This window comes from Eschrichtius robustus, chromosome 10, assembly GCF_028021215.1.
Source record: "Eschrichtius robustus isolate mEscRob2 chromosome 10, mEscRob2.pri, whole genome shotgun sequence".
NCBI classification, from domain to species: domain Eukaryota; kingdom Metazoa; phylum Chordata; class Mammalia; order Artiodactyla; family Eschrichtiidae; genus Eschrichtius; species Eschrichtius robustus.
The window spans coordinates 86,443,506-86,465,027 of NC_090833.1; the positions used below are offsets into that span (position 1 = coordinate 86,443,506).

General features: G+C 42.5%; 1 protein-coding gene across 3 annotated transcripts in view; it reads right to left on the reverse strand.

The window, feature by feature from the left end:
* Positions 1–3,266: 3,266 nt before the first annotated feature.
* The window catches only part of FBP2 (fructose-bisphosphatase 2), a 43,338-nt gene continuing 25,082 nt past the window's right edge, over positions 3,267–21,522 (reverse strand). Inside the window, exons 5-8 of one of the 3 annotated variants that reach the window (XM_068553132.1) lie at positions 16,956–17,093; positions 11,149–11,268; positions 7,922–8,115; positions 3,267–3,608 (exon numbers count right to left, since the gene is read on the reverse strand). In XM_068553132.1, coding sequence (XP_068409233.1) covers positions 3,602–3,608; positions 7,922–8,115; positions 11,149–11,268; positions 16,956–17,093 — 459 coding nt within the window. In that variant the 3' untranslated portion in view covers positions 3,267–3,601. Of the gene's footprint in view, positions 3,612–7,697; positions 8,116–11,148; positions 11,269–16,955; positions 17,094–21,522 lie in introns of those variants that run through there. The other 2 variants (XM_068553130.1, XM_068553133.1) reach the window with 2 other exon arrangements.

Sequence of the window (21,522 nt, forward strand, 5' to 3'; positions counted from 1 at the left end):
TGTGGGAATGTAAATTTGTGCAGCCACTATGGCGAACAGTATGGAGGTTCCTTCAAAAACTAAAAATAGAGTTACCATATGATACAGCAATCCCACTCCTGGGTATATATATGGACAAAACTATAACTTTAAAAGACACATGCACCCCAAGGTTTGTAGCGGCACTATTTACAGTAGCCAAGAAATGGAAACAACCTAAATGTCCATCAACAGATGAATGGATAAAGAAGATGTGGTACACATATAAAATGGAATACTACCCAGGCATAAAAAAGAATGAAATAATGCCATTTGCAGCAATATGGATGGACCTAGAAATTATCATACTAAGTGAAGTAAGTTAGAAGAAGACAAATATCAAATGATATCACTTATATGTGGAATCTAAAATATGACACAAGTGAACTTATCTATGAAACAGAGACAGACTCAGACATAGAGAACAGACTTGTGGTTGCCAAGGGTGTGTGTGTGGGGCAGGGAGGGATGGATTGAGATCTTGGGATTAGCAGATGCAAACTATTATATATAAAATGGATAAATAAGGTCCTACTGTATAGCCCAGGGAACTATATTCAGTGTCCTGTAATAAACCATAATGGAAAAGAATATGAAAAAGAATATATATATATATATGCATAACTGAATTACTTTGGTGTACAGCAGAAATTAATACAACATTGTAAATCAGCTATACCTCAATAAAATAAATTTAAAAAACAACAACAACAACAAAAAAAAAATGTGCATCAGGCCATTCCTGAGATATGGTGAGTGAGATTCTGGAAGTAGGATGCTTAAAAACATGCATACAGTATTTTTTTTAATGTTTTGAAATTTTTTTTAGTTTAAATGTACTTTTATGTATTTTTTGTCCCCTTCCCTATAAGGCTTTCCCCTAGGTGTGTACAAGGCTCCTCTCTTCTGCCTGGTCCTGGCTGGAATGTCATCCTCTTTGTGAAGCCTGTCTTTACCAGGAACTAAAATTAAAATAACCCCTGGCAGTACTGTTCTCCCCTCCCCTGATTTATTTTTCCCATAGCATTTATCACCATCTGACATGCTATTACATTTTATTTGTTGGTTTTGTTTATTGTGTCTCTTCCACACATCAGCACTTAGTCTGTACAGAGACCCATACAGAGACAAGGGGCTCTGTTTTGTTCACCTCTCTATCCTCAGCACTAAAGACAGGACCTGGCACAAAGCAGGCGCACGACAAAATCTGCTATCTGGACGAATGAATAATTGATGTATCCACATTATATGAACACATTCTCAGAGTTTTAAGAGTCAAGCAGTGAAGATAAAGCAAAGGCCCGTTTTGGAAATGTATCCCCTTAAATATTCCCCTTCCTCAGAGGAACAACCACAATTATTAATTCAGGGATATTAACAGTCCTTTTGCTTTGTCTTTACCCAAACACACATGCAATTTTGTTTTTCATTGTTTTTGTTCCTTCTTTTTTTTTCTTTAAAGATGTAAGTGTGTCTTATCCATCATAAGGCAAGCAAGCAAAACCCCTCTTAACCCTGGGTTATTCCAGTTACTGCATTATGTTCCTCCTCCTGTTTCCAGCTGAACCTCTTGAACAGCTTGTCTAAACTTGCCATCCTCCACTTCCTCACCTTCTATTCTCATCCTAACTTAGGTCCGTCCCTAAAGTAAGGCTTTCCTTCCAGATCCTCCCAAATGACCTCATCTAGTCTAATTACTTCAGGTACCACCTCCATGCTGACGACTTCCTGTCCCTCTCCTGAGTTCCAAACCCATGTATCCAACTGCCTACGAGACATCCTGACTCAGCTAACCCACAGATATTTCAGACTCCAACATACAGAGCTGAAATCATCATCTCCAAGTGCTCCTTGGCTTTGTGGATGGCACGTCCATCCATATCCTGCATTCCTCCCCTCTTCCTTTCTCTGACATACGTAATCAATCACCGATACATGAACCCTCATGAATAGCTCTCAAACACCTACACTTCTCTCCATCCTCATGGCTTTTGATCAGTGCCATTATCACCATCAATTTTGGCCAAGATGATGACATTAACCTTCTTAACAGTGACCTAACAAGCCTCTAGTTTGACTACTTCAACTCCATTGTCTATATTGTAGGTAATATTTACTAAAATGCATATTGATTATGTTCCTCCATTGCTTAAAACTCATCAGTGGCTCCCCATTGCCCTCAGGACAAACTCCATACTCCTTAACTAACTCAAAACACCCTGCATGAGTTGGGCCTTTCTTACCCCTCCAGCCTCATCTCTCACTACCCTCCTCACACTCTACCCCCCACAGCCATAATGAATTACCAGTTGTGCCCCCAATAAACCATACTCTACCCATTTTCAAATCTTTGCCCATCTGTCCCCTCACCTCTAGTGCTCATCCCTCTCACTTGCCTTCTCCGTCCCCCCTAACCTTCTCCTGACAAGCTAGTCCCACTTTCAGGACTCAGTTTAAACGTCATTTCCACTGGGAAGCCTTGCCTGACTCCTCACTTCTGGAATGGCAGCTCCTCTAAATGGCTCCAAAGCAAACACACAGTACTTTATCCCCAGAATTACACGTGTGTCCCATCCACCAGGCCTGAGCTCTTTGAGGGCAGGGATTTTGTCTGTCTACTTCACAGCTAAATCCCTAGCACCAGGCATGGTACTTGGTTCGTGTGTGTGTGTGTGTATGTGTGTGTGTGTGTGTGTGAGAGAGAGAGAGAGAGAGGAAGAGATGCAAGGAAGCCAGTGAAGAGACAGATGCAATGAGAACCCTGGGGAAGGAGGCACAGATAATTACAGAAGTAGTAGTAGTAGTAGTCTTGGCAGACTTCACAGAAGTTATAGCCACTAGTGAAATGTGAAGGACTGGATCATGTAGTTTTGTCATTTTTTTAAAATTTTATTTTATGAAAGTGGCATCACGTCATATCTATTTGCAAAATGCCCTTTTCCCCTGTGATTATAGCTTGGTCATCTTTCCTCATTTGTACTTCAGATTGTGATGGTTAATTCTATGTGTCAACTTGGCTAGGCTATGGTGCCCAGTTCTTTGGTCAAACACTAGTCTAGAGGTTGCTGTGAAGATACCGTGTAGAAGTGATTAACATTTACAATCAGTTGACTTTAACTAAAGTTTTCTCTCGATGATGTGAGTGGGCATGTAGGGAAGGAAAAATTCTTCTCTACCTTCTTAGGGTGTCTGGCCTTCCTAAGAATTAAACTGACATAAGCCAGATTAACAGAAGAAAATCATACACATTTTATTAAATTTTACACATACATGGGGACTTTTACAAGAGAATGAAGTTCCAAGGAAGTGACCAGAGCTGAAAGCTTTTATACCCTTTAGGCAAAGAAATGATAAATTTGTGAAAAAATGACAAGACAAAGGGGATTGGCCTAAGGGCAGTAATTGTGGGGAAGTGACTAGAAGCTGTATATGGGGGACAGAGGGGTGCAAAACTAGTGGAAGATGAGGGTTATTTTAGCAGGTTTGTTCACACAGATCCACTTCCGTGTTGACTCCCAGTCTCTGGTGACGAGCACGTATTTCTCCTCCTGGTACAGGGAGGGCACATCTCTCGTGGGAAATTTCATGACCTGCTTTTAGGTAGAAAGGGCAGATCAGAAAGCTCTTCCTGGATCTGCTGATTCTCAAGTGCCTTCAGCTCAAAATAATCAATATGCCAAAGCAGCACATTTTGAGATGGCCTGTCCTGAACCCCTTCAGCCTCTTCTGTCAGCTGAAGGTCTTAAGAGCAAAACTGAGGTTTCCCAGGGAAGCAGGAATTCTGCCTCAAGACTGTAACATAGGTGTGTGTGTGTCCCCTATCGGCTCTGTTTCTCTGGAGAACCCTGATATACAGACCCACCTTATAGACCCACCCACCATTTCCTACTTTCCCTCCATATCTTTCTCATTTGTAGTCTCTTCCTCACTAAAAAAAAAAAAAAAAAAAAAAGAGATTAGATTTCATTTCATGAAAGTGAAGCCAGAGAGTAATGAACATGTTAATTCTCATCAGGTTAAAAAGAAACAAAAGACCTTAGGGTGCTAGCTGATATATTTCTTTCTTTCTGCATTTGTCTATTTTGATGTTAAGAATGCCTTTGTATAAAACTATTTAAGGTATTTATTTCCATATTCATAAAAGACTGGAGTGGGTTTGTAAGTCCCAACTTATTTAAACTGCTGCACAACAAATCAACTATCTCCCTACAAGTGGACATTTAAATTGCTCTCATCTTTTTGCCATTACAAGCAATACTTAACTTTTAAAAGACTAATATAGGCTGTTTTATACCTACCAAAGTGTAGGACTACTGGGCCAGAGGGGCTGTCCATTTAAACAGAACTGCCAAATTGCCTTCCCAGAAGGCTGTCCCCACCATCTGTCTCACCAGCAGAGGGAACGGGGTCATTTCCCTGCATTGTTAGTGCATTTGATGTTTTCAGTCTTCATTGTACCCTGCCAATCTGATAAGTGAAAAGTGATGTTATTTTACTTACATTTCCCTGATCATCAGAGAGTCTAACCATCTTTTCACATGTTTATTGACTGTTTGTGTTTTCTCTTCTGCAAATTGCAGTTTTATATCCTTAATTTATTTCTCTAGGATAGTTTCCTTTTCCTCTCAATATGTATGATTCTTGATGTTCACTTTTTGTTATAGGTTGCAAATATTTTCTCCTAAGCTATCAATTGTCTTTTTTCTTTTGCCCTACCCAGGTACGTGGGGAGTTTCTTGCCTTTTGGGAGGTCTGAGATCTTCTGCCAGCATTCAGTAGGTGTTCTATAGGAGCTGTTCCACATGTAGATGTATTTCTGATGTATTTGTGGGGAGGAAGGTGATCTCCGCGTCTTACTCTTCCGCCATCTTGAAGCTCCTAAGCTATCAATTGTCTTTTAACTATGTGGTGTATTGTTTTTATTTTGATATATTCACATCTGTCTTTCCTTTATATCTTATGCTTTGTGTCTTTTGGTCCCGTTTAAGGTCATAAATATATTCTTCTTTATCTTTTTGCCATACCTTTACAGTTTTATTTTGTATGTTTAATTCTGAAATGCATCTGCAACATGTTTGGGGATCTAGGTTTTGGGTTGTTGTTTTTTTTTTCCCCCAAATGACTAGCTTATTATTCAAACACCAGTCATTCATGTCTCACTGATTTGAAACACCATGTTTTCTTCTTATTTTTAAAGAGTATCTATTAAAATGCTTCTCTCCTTTTGATGTGTTAATGGGTTTGCCCCCCAAGCTGCTGAAGCTCATCTGCCCAAAATACAATAGAAACCAGTGAATGGTCCCACCTTCCCCAAGTGGGGCCAGACCTGCAGAGGGTACTTTGGGGGCTGCTGGAAAATGGAAAGAACAACTGGATTTCTCCTGAGATAGACAAAAGCATCTAAACTGGGAAGGCAATGAGGAGGGAATGAGAAACCAAGAGGAAAGGGATTCTCAGATCATTTTGGCCAGAGAGCCCAACTTCTTTCTGAGGGTCTTTCCAGACCCTGCCTATGAAAGCACTGGTCACCCAGGCACCATTGCACCAATGCCCTTAAATCTTTGATATGTAGCCACTGAGAATGGAATGTGAGTCCCATACTCTCCCCTGGTTTCCTGTTCTTAGATTTGATGTGCAGGGACCAAGAGTCTCAGCTTGAAGAAGGGTAGTGAGTGAATGGATCTTTCCCTGAGCACCTACCACATTCATCAAAGCAACACAGACCATGATTGAAGGTGCTATCATCCACCTTCGTTTCCAAAAACTCCTTCTTCTCCTGGCTGTGTAGTCCTGAAACCATGTGCTCACCACATCAATTTATTCCTAAGAAGTGAAGACTTCAGCTGAAGTCTTCAGTTTGAACTTTCTTTCTGATAAAGAAAGTTTCCAATGAAATGTCTAATGAAGTATTAATAGCCCATTAGTTAGAATCAGAATTTTTCCTAGAAAATCCTTGTGTTTTGTGGAGGAAGATGAAAATTTTTCGATTACGTATTAAATTTTACTGCTTCTGTTACTGCTGCCAAGCAGAGGTGGACTGAGGAACACTACTGAATCCTGAATTATATCCAAATTGAAATCCATCTTGCCAAAGATGAACCACCTTGTCCAAAGCTAAAGTGGGAAAGGAATGTTTCTTCCCATGGTTTCCCCTAGCCCCCACCTCCCCACCACTGCCTTTTGCTTTAATCTAATGCACTATTTAATGGATTTTCTTTTTTTTTTAATTAATTAGTTTATTTATTTTATTATTTTTGGCTGCATTGGGTCTTCGTGGCTGCCCGCAGGCTTTCTCTAGTTGCGGTGAGCGGGGGATACTGTTCGTTGCGGTGCGCGGGCTTCTCGTTGCCGTGGCTTCTCTTGTTGCGGAGCACAGGCCCTAAGTGCGCAGGCTTCAGTAGTTGCGGCATGCAGACTCAGTAGTTGTGGTGCATGGGCTTAGTTGCTCCACGGCATGTGGGATCTTCCCAGACCAGGGCTCTAACCTGTGTCCCCTACATTGGCAGGCAGATTCTTAACCTCTGTGCCACCACGGAAGTCCCTGGATTTTCTAATATTGAATCATTCTTGAATTTTGGAGTTAAGCCTGATTTTGTCCTGATGTATCATTGTTTTAAATATTTCTGGATTTGTTTGTGAATATTTCATTAGGTATTTTTGGCCTCCAGGTCCATAAACATATATAGCAACTCTTGGAAAAGCAAGCTGAGATTTCTGATGCATATGCCACCCCATCCCAATCTAGACATAATTTGGACAAATGAAGGGTCATTAACCAGTGCACTCTGGTTGGGGCCTAGGATAGATTGAAATATTTCCTGAAAATATTAAAAAGGAAAAGTCAAGAGGTTGAGAAAAGTAGGTATTAATTTTTAAATATTAATTCCAATTAGCATGTGGCTTTGTCAATAGGTGACCACATTTTTCTATTCAAATAGTTGTTGGGGGCTTCCCTGGTGGCGCAGTGGTTGAGAATCTGCCTGCCGATGCGGGGGACACGGGTTTGAGCCCTGGTCTGGGAAGATCCCACATGCCGCGGAGCAACTACGCCTGTGAGCCACAATTACTGAGCCTGCGCGTCTGGAGCCTGTGCTCCGCAACAAGAGAGGCCGCGATAATGAGAGGCCCGCGCACTGTGATGAAGAGTGGCCCCCACTTGCCGCAACTAGAGAAAGCCCTCGCGCAGAAACGAAGACCCAACACAGCCATAAATAAATAAATAAATAAATAAATAAAGGCATCTTTCATCAAAAAAAAAAAAAAAAGTTGTTGGTTATCCAAATCATTGCTCCTAATAAAGGCTTGATCCAAAATTTTAGAATTTAATACCCATGAGATTTCTAACTCAAAACCTATCCACAATAAGACAAAAACTTCTAAGAAATTAAGTCAGCCGTTTATATATTTAAATATATATAATGTATATATTTATATACCTTGAATATATATAAGTATATATAATAAGTATATATATAAAATATACATATCTATTTTATAGGAAAGGAAATTAATCACTATAGGACTCAGACACTAGGTTCAAATTTTAAGCAAACCAAGACAAATTCTTAACTGATCTCTGTACCTTTTGCCCACAAGTGGACAGCTGCTGATTACTTGGGCTGATAGACTTAGAATCACAACCCTATTTGTCACTGTTCATGACAGAAGACAAATCAAAGTTGTTCTTTTCACATGTGGGTTTTATTTTTAGCCCTTTACACTGACCACAGACTCGCCTCTGGCTTCTAGACTTGTCGTGAGCACTTGGCCGCTGCTCTTCTGGATGTGATTTGGTGGATTTGCCTTTTGTTTCTCATCACCAGCATTCACTCACCTATCATTCATCTAGGGTCCTTAACAAGGTACAACACAAAGAGAAGAGGGCTTGAGGGGTCAGACTCACCACCTGCCTGCCTGGTTTTTCTGTACACAGGTGAGATATTCCTGCACATCATCCGGGGACCCTAGAATGAGGGGGACTCGTTGGTGAATGGCCTCAGGCTTCACGTCCAGCACAGGCTGGGTGCCTGTGGTCGCCATGCCTCCTGCCTGCTCGATGATGTAGGCCACAGGATTGCACTCATACAAGAGCCGGAGCTGCAGAGGAACAGAGTCAGGTGGACAAGTGTTGCAACTGGTCAAAATTCCCAAGCCATGCCCCTAAAGCTCCACGAGGAATTCCAACTGCTCAACTGCTGTCTCGTTAGTGCGAGTGCGTTTGCGCGTCTCAGCGGAGCCGGCTGCCCGAGCCCTACGCTCTCCAGAAGGCTGGGTGTCTCAGCTGATACTGATCACATATGCCTTTGGGGACACCTCTGGTTGATATTTACCTGTCTTGTGACCTTTGTGCTTATGAGAGCTTGGCCTTCTCACTTGGGAGTATGAGATCTAGGTACTCATTTCTCTTTGGTTCCGCAATGAGGTGAACTGATTCTGCGGGGCCCGGTTAGGAGCCTCTATATGCCAGGCCTTATGGCCAGTCAAGAGTCAAGCTTGGATGGGATCGGAAGGTCACCTCAGGAGTGCTGGCCAGTCTCTCAGGATAACCACAGTGTCCCGCATCGTGGGGAGGAACATCTCAAGTGTCAACTTGGCCGAACAGTTTGCTGGTGTTTAAATGGCCTTTCTTTTTGGCCCCTTACACTAAGTTAGTTAACTCTCTCGTTGCGTGCTCTCTCACAGTATCCTGTACTTCCCCTTTCATAACAGTCCTGACTCTGAAGTTTGTTTAACATCTGCCTTCCTCCTTGGACGCCCTCCCTAGAGGGCAGGGGAGGGGTCTGTCAAGGTTGGTCTTTGTGGCATCTCCATTCCTAGTACTGCCTGACATGTAGAGAGTGTCCAAACAAGGCTACCGTGTACATTGCACAGGGGCTCCCAGTGGAGGGCAGAAATGGGGGGGAAAAATCAGCCTGCACCTTTGTTTGTCAAGCCAGGTACATGGGTCCAGGGCCGAGCCTGTTCTGAGGAAGAAATGCCTTTCTAAAAGTCACTGTGAGAACTAGCAGGTGTCTGTCCTGTGTCCAGTTAGAATATGGTGAATTGAATTGAAATGGGCTGACTGAATGTCCTTTCTGGATCTATTTCTGTCATTATGTTCTGACTCCCTCCCCATCCCCTGACCCACAGCGGACACACACACACATCACATTAGATTCAGGGTGACATTCTAGCTGCATGCTCTGACTCAGTATCATACTATCTTCTCCTTCCTTCCCCCATAGGTACAAAATCTGTAGTTTAAAAAATTTTCTCCTTTTCCGCAACGAGCTTTCAAAGTGGTTGATCTAGCTCTGTGCAGCCTTTTTCTTTCCATTCTTTTCTTGAAATGCATCTGTTAAAACTACTTGGAGAAAATAGTTATATCTTGTGCTGATTTTTAAATTATTGTTATTTCAAAGAGAGGAACAAAATATCTCCAATCTGGGTTGGAGAGCCAGGCATCGAGGAGAAAGTAAATTAAGACTGTAGAGGGCATTTATTGCCATTTTGGAAAAACAGCATACCATGCTTTTGTTTGTATCATGTTGATTCAGATACAATAAATAAATAAGTAAACAAACAAACAAATAAATAAGCACAGCATTCTTGCATAAAGCTTGTCTCGGAGCCAAGGTTTGTTCTGACCTTAAAATGCCATTCTTGTAGTAAACGCATCTTAAAACACAATGTCCAGATCTTCATGGTACCTTGACCTGCAGGCCATGCAATCTATTTTTTTTCCACGATCAATATCTACACTGCTCTACAGAGACAAGTGCACATAGGAGGAGAACCCAACCACGCACCCACACACACAAATGTGGTCACAGAGACCTTGAGAGCTAAAACATGGAGGTCAGAAACCAATGATACTTTCAATACGGTGCTATGAATATAGATCTATATATGCAATTATACATGCTTATGGAAATGTTTTTGTAATTATATGTGGATATTTTCAGACTCATTTTAAATCATCTTAATAATTAGTAATAATTAGTCTTAATGTTCTCCCCGTTGAGTACGTGGCAAGAGCGGTTCTACTTAAGAATTTCCACATTTAAAAAAAATATATAGGGGACTTCTCTGGTGGTGCAGTGGTTAAGACTTCACGCTTCCACTGCAGGGGGCGTGGGTTCAATCTCTGGTCGAGGAACTAAGATACTGCATGCTGCGCAGCACCGCCAAAAAAAAGAATTTCCACATCTTCTACCCTATCTCACTTAATACTCCGTAACACTTTTCTTTCCTCCAGCAGATTTATCTGTGACTCTTAGTTCAACCAGCAAATATAGGTGAGCTAAACACTCATGTGAAAAAAAAATGCCTGACATACCAATCTGCATATTAAAATCTCCTCTCTGGTCTCATGTGCTGTGTTAGATTTCTTATCGTGGCTTTGAATCTGGCATTCCAATAATTCAGGTCGCCCATGCTGAGAGACATATATACATGTGGCTACTTGTTAGTGTGTCAGAGAATATGACAGGCCTTTGTCTGGATTTGTCTACTTACCTATGATTCTGTGACTGGCTAAAAATCAGACACCTTTCCATGGCGGTGTCTATTCAAAACAGATGCATTGGGATCATAAAGTTGCAGTGAGACCTTCCAGGAGCTACCTTTCCAGAAATATTGAATGAGTTCTGAGCAGAAGTGCTTAGTCTGGACTTTGGGAACTCTCTAGGGAATTTTTGGGTAGACCTCAGATCATCGTGAACCCCCTGAAAACATATGTAATGTGTATGTTTACATGTAATTTTCTTCTGGGAAGTGGGTCCATAAGTTTCATCAAATTCTCAAAAGGGTCTATGATGCAAAATCAGTTGCTGATGAAGCTGAAAGATAGACACAGCATGGGGAAAGTGGGAGATGAACACAGTTGACTCACAGTGAATTGAGGGGTGTGAGGCCCGCGGAAGTGAAGGCCAGTGACAATCACCAATAACAACTTCAGCCGCCTCCTTCTCCACAGCTTCTACCACAGCCTCAGAATTCACTAATGGGTTATAGACTTCGTTTCTCTTCCACCTGCCCACTCGCAGACAGACATGCCAAGGACAGGGCAGTAGCCAAAAAGCAGGCATGAGAAAGCGAATTCTGACTGGTTCCCTGAACGGGTTCAGCCAGCAGACAAAGGAGAGTTACCTTGCCCTTCGGATTTTTCTGGTTCGCTGGGTACAGGAAGATCCCTCCATAGACCAGGGTGCGGTGCACGTCAGCCACCATGGAGCCCACGTACCTGGCCCCATAGGGAGCACTGCCATCCTAGAAGGCAGAGAGGGAAGAGACAAGATGCAGTGAGCTTAGCAATCACTCAGCACCTGCTTCGGGTCACACATCCAGCTGGTGCGACCTCTGCATTCCAGGGCCTCCTTCTTCCACCCACTAGCTTAGGAATTGAAAATATTATATAACTGAGCATTCCATTAATTAGGCGCCCCCAAACCTCAACTAGTGATTGGACTCATTAAATGTTGGACTACTTAAAGTGAGAGACAATATGTGTCCTAAGACAGAAGCTAACAAGAAAAAAAAAATTTAAAAAAAGAAAGAAAAAGGAAGTACAGACAAACGCCAACTGTTTGGCTGCTCCTTGAATCTCCTCCTTGGCCCCCAGAGTTCAGAGCACTTTTCAGCTTTCTGAAAACCAGACTCCCTTGAACCATGACAACTTTTGCACTTAGTGTAAGCAGTGTTTATTCACTGGCAAAATTATTTTAAAGAGCCTTAGAAATCATGCAAAGAAATACAACAACTTCCATATAAACCTCAATTTCATTAGTCATGTAATGAAAAGAATATTTGTTCTGAAAAAAACAAAGTTCATAACTTCCCTCAAGTAGGGCATGTCAGGTAAGGCACGACTATCTGATGAAATGGTTTGGGCAGGTTTGCTTTTCCTCATTCAGTGACCCATCTGACATTTCTGTGTCTAATCTAATAATTCTCTGACAGTGCAGGGAAACACCAAAATTCCTCAGGGCAGATATCCAGTGTTTTGTGTGGCATCAGCCACAATAAAATGCATTGATTTCATAAGCATTTATATTCAAAAGCCAGGCCCCTCCATCAGTCTGTGACGCCCTTGGGGAAAAGACTTTCTGCTTGATCTTGGCATTCCCTGAGCCCAGCCTGGTGTGAGGCAAAAAGTACGTGCTGGGAAAATACTTACTGAATTTCATTTACGTGAGATTTCTTGAAAGCACTACTCAGGTTGTTACCTTAAAAATTACATGGGAAAAAAAAAATTACATGGGAGATTTTGCCTCCTCCATTTTATTCACATAATGATATTAAGTATATAAAAACACCTTCAGATGCCAATTAAGAAACTTCTCAGTAGGTAAAAGAACACAGGTCTGAATTAGACCAATGGCCATAGGGATAAAGAAAATGGACTAACTTGAGAGATATTTAGGAAGTAGAGTTGATAACACCAAGTGAATGATTAGACATGGGCATAAGAAAGAGGTAATCCTCTCGACTCACTCCCTTAATGTTGCTGGGAATGAGTATGATGGTTGAGGCAGTATGGATCAAGAGAAGAAGAACCAGGAAGGAGCAGGCTTGGGGGTGTATGTTTAGTGGGGGGTGGGGGATAGGAGGGTCAGAGTTGGACATGTGGAGTTCTAGGTGTCTGAGGAGCAAGCAGATCTGAATTCCATCAGAAGAGACTGGATGAGTTCACCCTGGCAGGATACCAAGTGGGAGCTGAAAGGTTTGTTTGGAATAGAGTCCTGTACCAAGCATGAAGGGCAGGCAGAAGTGTGGAAGCCAGTAAAAGAGGCTAAGAAGATGGTTAGGAAGGTGGATGGAAAGCCAGACACAAGGCCAAGGAAGGGGTAAACAGCCCTAAATGCCATGGAAAGGTCAGGTAACATAAGGTGGAAACATGACCGCTGGATTTGGCAACACAGATAAAAGAGGATTATAAAGGGAAGACAATGGAGCCAAGAGGGTTAAAGAGGGAATGACAGGAAAGAAAAACTTTTTTTAAAAAAAAAAAAGGAAACATCCTTCCAACTTCTGGGTATTTATCCTAAAAAAATAGGAAATAGAATCTCAAAGAGATATCTCCATACCCATGTTCACTGCAGCATTATTCACAATAGCCAAGTGTAAGCAACCTGAGTGTCCATTGACAGATAGGTGGATAAGAAAAGGTGGTATATACACACAGTGGAATATTATTCAGACTTTAAAAAGAAGGAAATCCTGTCACTTGTTACAACATGGACGAACCTTGAGGACATTATGCTAAGTGAAATAAGCCAGTCACAAAAAAACAAACACTACATGATTCCACTTATCTGAGGTATCTAAAGTAATCCAGCACATAGAAACACATAGGAGAATGTGGTTACTAGTGATGCGAGCGGGGAGGAGGAAATGGGGAATTGTTGTTCAATGGATGTAGAATTCCAGTTTTACAAGATGAAAAAAAGCTCTAGAGATCTGTTGTGCAACAGAAGGCTTAGATTTTAATCCTGGCTCAACCAGTTAAATAAGGTCACCTTTACTCAAGTTACTGAATAAGGAAGAACAAATCTGACTCCATATTGGATCTGTTTATTTTACTTTAACCTTCCTATTCTATTGCTTTGGCTACAAATTAAGACTGTTGCCTCTAGGCTGAAATATACAGGACAGCCCATTCTCAAGGCTCTGACCTTCAAAGGTCACTTTTCCATTCATATAGAGATAAAAAGTTGCAGAACAGAGAATAACATTTGTCTTGTTGTAGATTTACAGGAACATCCTGACCTGACCTATGTTGACAGCTGCAAGAACAAAGGATTCTGACACCAAGAAGTCTGCAACAACCAATCACACACCCTTCCCTTTTAGTATAAAAGAAGCCTGAATTCTAACTCAGGTAAGGTGGTTCTTTGGGACACTAGTCCACCATCTTCTTGGTCTGCTGGCTTTCCCAGTAAAGTCGCTATTTTTTGCCCCAGTAACTTGTCTCTCTATTGGCCTCTATTGCCATGCAGCAAGCAAGAAGAGCTTGAACTCGGTAACATTACTTGACTGTTCAGGGCCTCAATTTCCCCATATGTAAAATGGGGACTGTGGTATTAAGACTTATCTTGTAGTCTGTTGGAGAATTGAATGAGTTAGTACATAACAAGCACTAGGAACAGTGTCTGACACAGTATACACTAGCTACTATTATCATGACTAATAGAAGAGTGCAGTCAGGGATAGGAGAATCTGCTACTGTCAGGAGAAAAACAGCAAAGGAGGACTGCTCCTTCCACAATGGCAGAGGGTAAAGAAAAGTGCCGGGACCACTTCCCATCTCCCAGGGGTGCGGTGTGTGGGAGAATGGCAGCCGGAACACAAAGATCCTGCAGGGAAGCAATGGCCTCAGGAAGAATGAGGAGTGGGAGGAGCACTGCCTGCTCACACTAGAGGGGCTTTCCAAGGGTGAAACTACAGGAGTAAGGGGACTTCTTTTTCAAAACAGAATGCTCTATTTTCTTTCCATTTTTAAGTGCAAACGTAAACATTCATTTTAAATGGAAGAAGAGGGGCTTCCCTGGTGGCGCAGGGGTTGAGAATCTGCCTGCTAATGCAGGGGACACGGGTTCGAGCCCTGGTCTGGGAGGATCCCACATGCCACGGAGCGACTAAGCCCGTGAGCCACAACTACTGAGCCTGCGCGTCTGGAGCCTGTGCTCCGCAACAGGAGAGGCCGCGACAGTGAGAGGCCCGCGCACCGCGATGAAGAGTGGCCCCCGCTTGCCGTAACTAGAGAAAGCCCTTGCACAGAAACGAAGACCCAACACAGCCATAAATAAATAAATAAATAAATAAATAAAGTTATAAAATAAAAAAATAATAATAAAATAAATAAATAAATGGAAGAAGAAACCACAACATATTACAAATTTTTAAAAGCTGACTCACACTATACTAAACAACATAAAATCCAGAAAAAATATATTTTTATTAATTAACTACTTGATATGCTTTTTCCCTTTAAATTTTCTTGGTTGTATACTCTTTGATTGCCTCTTCAAATGACAATGCTTTTGCAATAATTTCTACAAAGAGAGTTGGAATGATCCGTTTTCAGTAACACATGATCATTGCACATATTCACACAAGAGAAAGTGAAGAACCCTAAAACCTCAACTTCCAGAAACAACTATTAACAAGATGGCACATTTTTAAGACATGTTATGCATACATACATACTATATATATATCTGTGTGCATAAATACGTTCACATATATATGTGTATTTTGTGGACATGTTTCACTACCAATATATAAAGAAGCACTTACCTCCCTAATGGATGAATAGATGCGTGGCACAATATTTCACTAGAATATTGCAGATGCCCCCGACCAATCCTTCCTGATGGATACAATACTTCAGTTGTTCCTTTGTTGTTGTTATAAACAATGCTGCAGTGACATATCCTTGTTCATTTATCTTTTTTTATTTGACCTATTAGTTCTTTAGGATAAGTTTCCAGGGGAAATTTAGGATTAACTAAGTCAAAAGATTTGAATATTCAATATTTGAAATCATATTGCCAGACTGCCTCCCCCCAGAAAGGTTGTGGCATTTATGTTTCCTTTAACATTTTATGAGAGTGTTTATTTTCCCACACCACTGAGCACTATTCATCTGTTAGATCTATGCAAATCTCATATGTGGAAACGATGTTGCATTTTAATTTGCATTTCTTTTTTATTAGCATCTTCCCATTTGCTGACTGGATATTTGTTTCTTCCATGACTTGCACTATTGTGCCCTTTGCCTGGTTTTCTGTTTGGGTGTTCATCCTTGTATTTTGGTCCTTGTGTAGACAGACTGTTCACCTGTTGTCGGTCATATGTGTGGTGATTACTTTTTTTCTCAGTTTGCAACTTCTCCTTCAAAAAGATTTACGGGTTTTTTTTCATACGAGTTTGGTTTTTCAGTGGTAAAATAAGTATCTTCCTTTATGGGTTCTAAAAGAGGCGCATCTTAGTTTAGAATGGGAACAACCATGAAATCATCTCCAAGACTGGGAACTTGTAAATAATTTTGACTTTATCAACCTCACAATTCATATCCTGTTACTTCTGCCCTTAAGATATCTAACAGGTTTGTGCATGACAGCAAAGGAGAGGTACAGGAGACTGCACTTTAAGAATTTTGCTTAAAGAACAAACAGAACAGAGAAAGAAGAAAACTCTCTAAAGCTTCCGTTTGAGGCAGCAGAGGCAGGTCCCAGCACCCTGTTGACTAACTGCTCTGGACCCTCTGGAATCCTGAGCTCTTTCTCCCTGGAGCTCGTGAAGGGCTTCCAGGGACAGCCAGGCTGGCACGTCACACCACTGTTTTTCCAGCCACTTCCAGTGTAGGTCAGACTTCACATTCTTGATCTGGAAATGCTCTGATTCCTTGCCACACCTTGTCTTAAAAGCACTCTTTGTATGGCAGACATACATACTGGATTGTTTGGGCTATATTAATAGCCACATGAAGTCCAGGACTCGGTGATCACACTGAGAGCCAAAGACCTTCCTAAAACTTGGAGTAAACACCAGGCCCTGATATTAGAGCATATGAATGGTACTTTTAAACATACTTATTCCACCTAAATACAACTAAGTGACCAGAATCAGCACAGGTGGTAGCTCAGCAAAAAATGACAGGGGAGATGCTCTGGCCTGAAACTCTGGATTTTGAAACATTGGTCTCTGTCTTCTTCATAGGCAATTTCTCCTGGAAAAACTCACCTGGGGAGTATTACCTGTAGTACGTAAAGTTTAGCTATGAAAGATATTGATTGCTTATGAAGAAAGTCAGAATCCGCCATTCTCATATGGGCCAGAGCCATAAACAGGGGCACCAACCTCTTTCAGTCAGGCCCCGACAGCCATCCCCGAAACAGGAACCCACTGAGACAGCATTCTCCCCACCTTCTGCCTTAGCTTTCTTCACTCACCTCAGGAAATTTCTTTTTCTGCACATATTCTGTGGTGGCAGCATCAAAATACTTGGCATAGCCCTCATTGAGGCTGTAAATCTTTCCTTTGTTTTTAATCTTGACATCTTTTTCCACCAGGACAAATTCACCAAGAGCCTAGAAAGGTGAAGAGAAACACCAGGAAGAAGAGAGATACCAGGAAACAGAAGCCAACAGCACACACCTCCAACAACCAGAGAACAGTAGAAGATGTGGGTCTGCTCAAAGAACCCTGGGGTTTGCCAGGTCCTCTGCAGCCTGCCCAGTGATGTTTTTATGAGTTATATAAAGAACAGTGACAATATGGAGCCTGCACAGGCAGCTCAAGCAGTGATATAACAAGAAATAAAATAATTCAAAGGAAAAAGAGGGAAAATTTCCTTTGTAACTTTCACCGTAGCTAGGTTACTCATTTGTAAAGAACCTAGCTGTATTTATCCCCCAAGTTCTCACCCCCGGTTAATTCCTAATGTTTTCAGGAAGATTTGGGCCATCAACAATGAGAGGAAGAAGTTACTCGAACAGGATTTGTCATGAAGGTGGGGGATGCAGTTAGACCACTAATTTGTGGTCCAGTTATTTTTCTTTAATTTATTTATCCTGTATTTCCTGTACTGTTTTTGCCATCCTCTTCCACATTCAGTTCAGCTTTTTTTTGGGGGGGGGGGCTGCCGCACGGTGAGGCATGTGGGATCTTAGTTCCCCAACCAGGTATCGAACCTGTGCTCCCTGCATCAGAACCGTGGAGTCTTAAGCACTGGACCACCAGGGAAGTCCCCAGTTATTTTGTTTATCTTAACGACTCAATGTTGGAAACCATTCAAAGTTCCTTGTATCCCAACTACTCTTATAGGGGTAAAGAGAAATCCCTTCAATCAGAAACTGTATTCGCTCAGCATGAGGAATAGTTGATAAAAAAATGTTTTTTAAATCCTCAGAATTAGAGTGCTGATGGTCTCATCCCTAGGAATGTAATTAGCTAGCTGCAGATTCACTTTGAAAGGCGGGATGTCTCTCTAAGTCACTAGGAAGAAAATCAGACCCTGGAAATCTAATCAGTTTTGATTAAACTTTGAAGACTGAGAAAGTAAAAATCCCCCAAGATGACAGCCCACAGCTAGAAGGCTCCTAATGAACGTCTACAACACTCCCACAAAGGGACAAGGCCACACTGACCGTGTCCGAAATAAGACAATGATGAGGATACTCAAGTGCGAAAACAACTCGACACGCCTCTCTTCTGCCAAATGTGAGTGATGAGTGCTTCTTTACCAATGAATCTCTACCCTCACTTTAAACTTCCCACCTCCTACATACAAACTGAGATACACAATCATTCATTGTACCCACATCTAGACAACACCCAATCCAGAGCTGACCCTCTCTTTCTCAAATACTCCTTAGAATCATCAAGCAAAACCCCAAGTGCTATAATAAGCCCAAGCCAACCCCCTCTTAGCACGATGCCTCACGGTTCCTCCAGAGTGCCTTCTCCCTTGCTAGTAAACCAGCTTCTTATGTTGCAGGGAAGTACTTGATGGTCTCTGGATCATGAGCTTTAATAACTTGCTCTGGACATTTGTTGCTTTGGACCAGCTCAGCATGGAGTTCCACGTCCTAAAAGCACCCGAACTGTCTTTGAATAATTAACTTTTCTCATTGGATGCCAGTCTAAGAAGACTCTAAGCTGGGCCTCCTCTAGCCCCAAGGTCAGGCACCTGACTGAGCTTAGCAAAATAGATACTCCTCCCTGGCATTTGAAACCTGAGCGAGAGACACAGCATCAGGGGTGGTGTCCAGACCAGACTGGCTGTCCTGTGGGACCGTTCCTGTGAATCCTGCTTCCCAGACCTGCCCATCTCTAGCCTGGGGCCTGAGCTTTCCCATTAATACAGTAAGTCCTTCACTTAGTTTAGCCAGGATCCTTTTCTTTTTGTTTATAAGCAAAGATCAAAGACAGATACTGTTGTCTAAATAATGTCTTCACTTATTTATCCACCCCAGGGGCTGTGGGTGTAGACACTCAGGCCCCTGGAGAGTTGTTCCTTATTGTGGGATGGAGGAACTGGCTGTGGAGCCTTACTCTAACCTGGAAAATAAATGCCTTTTTCTGACTGTGTGATCACTGGCACCCACTGAATATTAAAAGGGCCTCCCACAGCTTTGAGAAGAGGGTACCTGATTATCAGGCACCATATACTTGTCACCCAGAAATGATATCTGCCGTTTGTAAACAAATGTCTTGTCATTGTGGCTTATACCACAATTGAGAGTTTGGTTAACGTGAGGTGGTCCCTCTGTGCCTGAACAAAATGTGTGCTCTGACAAAATCAAATTACCAGCCCTGCAAACTCACAGATCAGGCAGGCTCTTGTTGTCCCACCAAGGAACTCTGTCCTGTGAGGCCCTGCCTGAGTAACCTGCTGGCCACCCTCTATGGTTTTCTACCTGTGACAATTGCCATAAGCTGCTTCAACTTGAAGTCAACCTTTCAAACTGGTCCTCAGCTTCATACACTGGGTCCTTGCTCAAGTGTCCTTTGTAGTAGGGTGATGTGATCCAAAGGGTTTTCAGGCTTATAAAGAGAGCTCAGCAGAGAGCATGCTATGGTTTATCTCTTCTTTCTGATGTGTAATCAAGCTGTCTGGCCTACCTGTATCAAGACTGGGCCCCCCTATTGTGACCGAAGGTGGAAAGCATGAGCTGTGTCTCTAGAATCCTTCAGCTGGATCCCTGAGCCAAAGGCACCTCCCTACTACCCTTAGAACCACTTCAGAATGTTCTTGTAGATATTTTGCTTGTAATCGAGAGAGTTTATTCAAAATTGTCTGGTGTAATAGTTAAGCACAAAACTGCCTGTAAATTGGTGTGCCAAGGCCAATTCCTCTGTGTGTGTGTTTATGTGTGTGTGTTGGGGGGGGTGGGTAGCGGAGGAGTTCCACACATACTGTTAAGGGAACCACTGACAGAAACTGCCTGCCCTGGTCAGGTACCATAGTAACCACTTGCATGAGTTATCTTACAACAGGAGGTCCTGGTAAGGAACATGGAACTAATAGGCTACCGCCAACTGGAAGAATTCGGTAAAGGTCAAAAGGAGAGAGGAGACCCCAGTCCATATATATATCCTACCAACCTCCCAGAATCCTCCTTGCTGGAATCCTTCTTGGCTGAGTGATGCAGGCACCACCAGGAAGGACCCTCAGTCAGAATAATGGGTCACAGACAACCCCGAAACTAATCCCATTACCATAAAACCCAAGACTGTGAGCCACATGACAGAGCAGTTCTCCTGGGTTCCCTTACCCTGCTGCTCTCCGCCTGGGTGCTCCTTCCCAATAAAGTCTCTTGCTTTGTCAGCACGTGTCTCCTTGGACAATTCATTTCTAAATGTTAGACAAGAGCCCACTCTTGGGCCCTGGAAGGGGTCCCCCTTCCTGTAACAATTCAACCAAGCAATTCTCGGACACCAGCAGTGTGTCTGAAATTCAACTCAATTCTGACACTATCTACACAGAGATAGCATCAAATTCTACAAGTTAAGGGTTCAGTCCTACAAGTCTGCCCTCTCCCGAAGTGGGGACACTTCAGACACCAGTTCCAAACCCAGGTTGTCACCTATAATTCTGACCGGACATAAATCAGAGGTTCCCAGGATGAAACCAAGCAGGGCCCTGTGGGGTTCCCAGGCGTAGAGGCCTTTCTGTCCCCCATTTCTTGCAGGCAAGACTCCAGCCTGCATGACTTTCCCTGAGTTCCAAAGGGCAGATTCGAATAGTTGCTAATTAAGAAAGGAGCAGCCATGAAACCACCTAAGGTTAAGATAAAAGGCACCAGAGAAGCTCATCAAGATTAGGAGACCTGACCACCTGAGACCCTGCACAACCCTTATCTTGTCAGCAACCCCACCCTTTTGAAACTTTGCAGAAGAAAGAATGCAAGACTGTTACTGCCTTGATCCTTATCACATACTTCTGACCATGAGCCCTGACTATAAGACCTCTCCCTATTCCCCAGGGAGGGGGGCACAGTTCTTGAGGCGCTAGCTTACTGTGTTCCCTCTTTGCCTGGCAAAGAAATAAAGCTTTCTTTCTTCTCCATAACTCTGTCTCCATATTTCTGTTCAGCATCAGTATGCAGGAAAGCCAAGATTTTGGCATCAAGGACCTCTTTCTCAGGTCAGTTAATTTGCTACAGTGGTTCCCAGAACTTAAAGAAGCATTTTACTTACTAGATAACTGGTTTCTTATAAAAGTCTATAACTTAGGAACAGCCAGATGGAAGAGATGCACAGGGAAATGGTGAAGAGCTCCCCTGCCCTCTCCAGGCTCAGTCTCAACCCAGAAGCTCTCTGAACCCAGTCCTTTGGGTTTTTATGGAGGCTTCATTATACAGGTATTATAGGCATGATTGATTAAATCATTTGCAATTGATTCAACCTCCAGTCCCTTTCCCCTCCTCAGAGGCCAGGGGGTGAGATTGAAAGTCCCAACCCTCTAATCACGAGGTTGGGTCCATTGGAAACCAGACCCCATCTTTAGGAGCC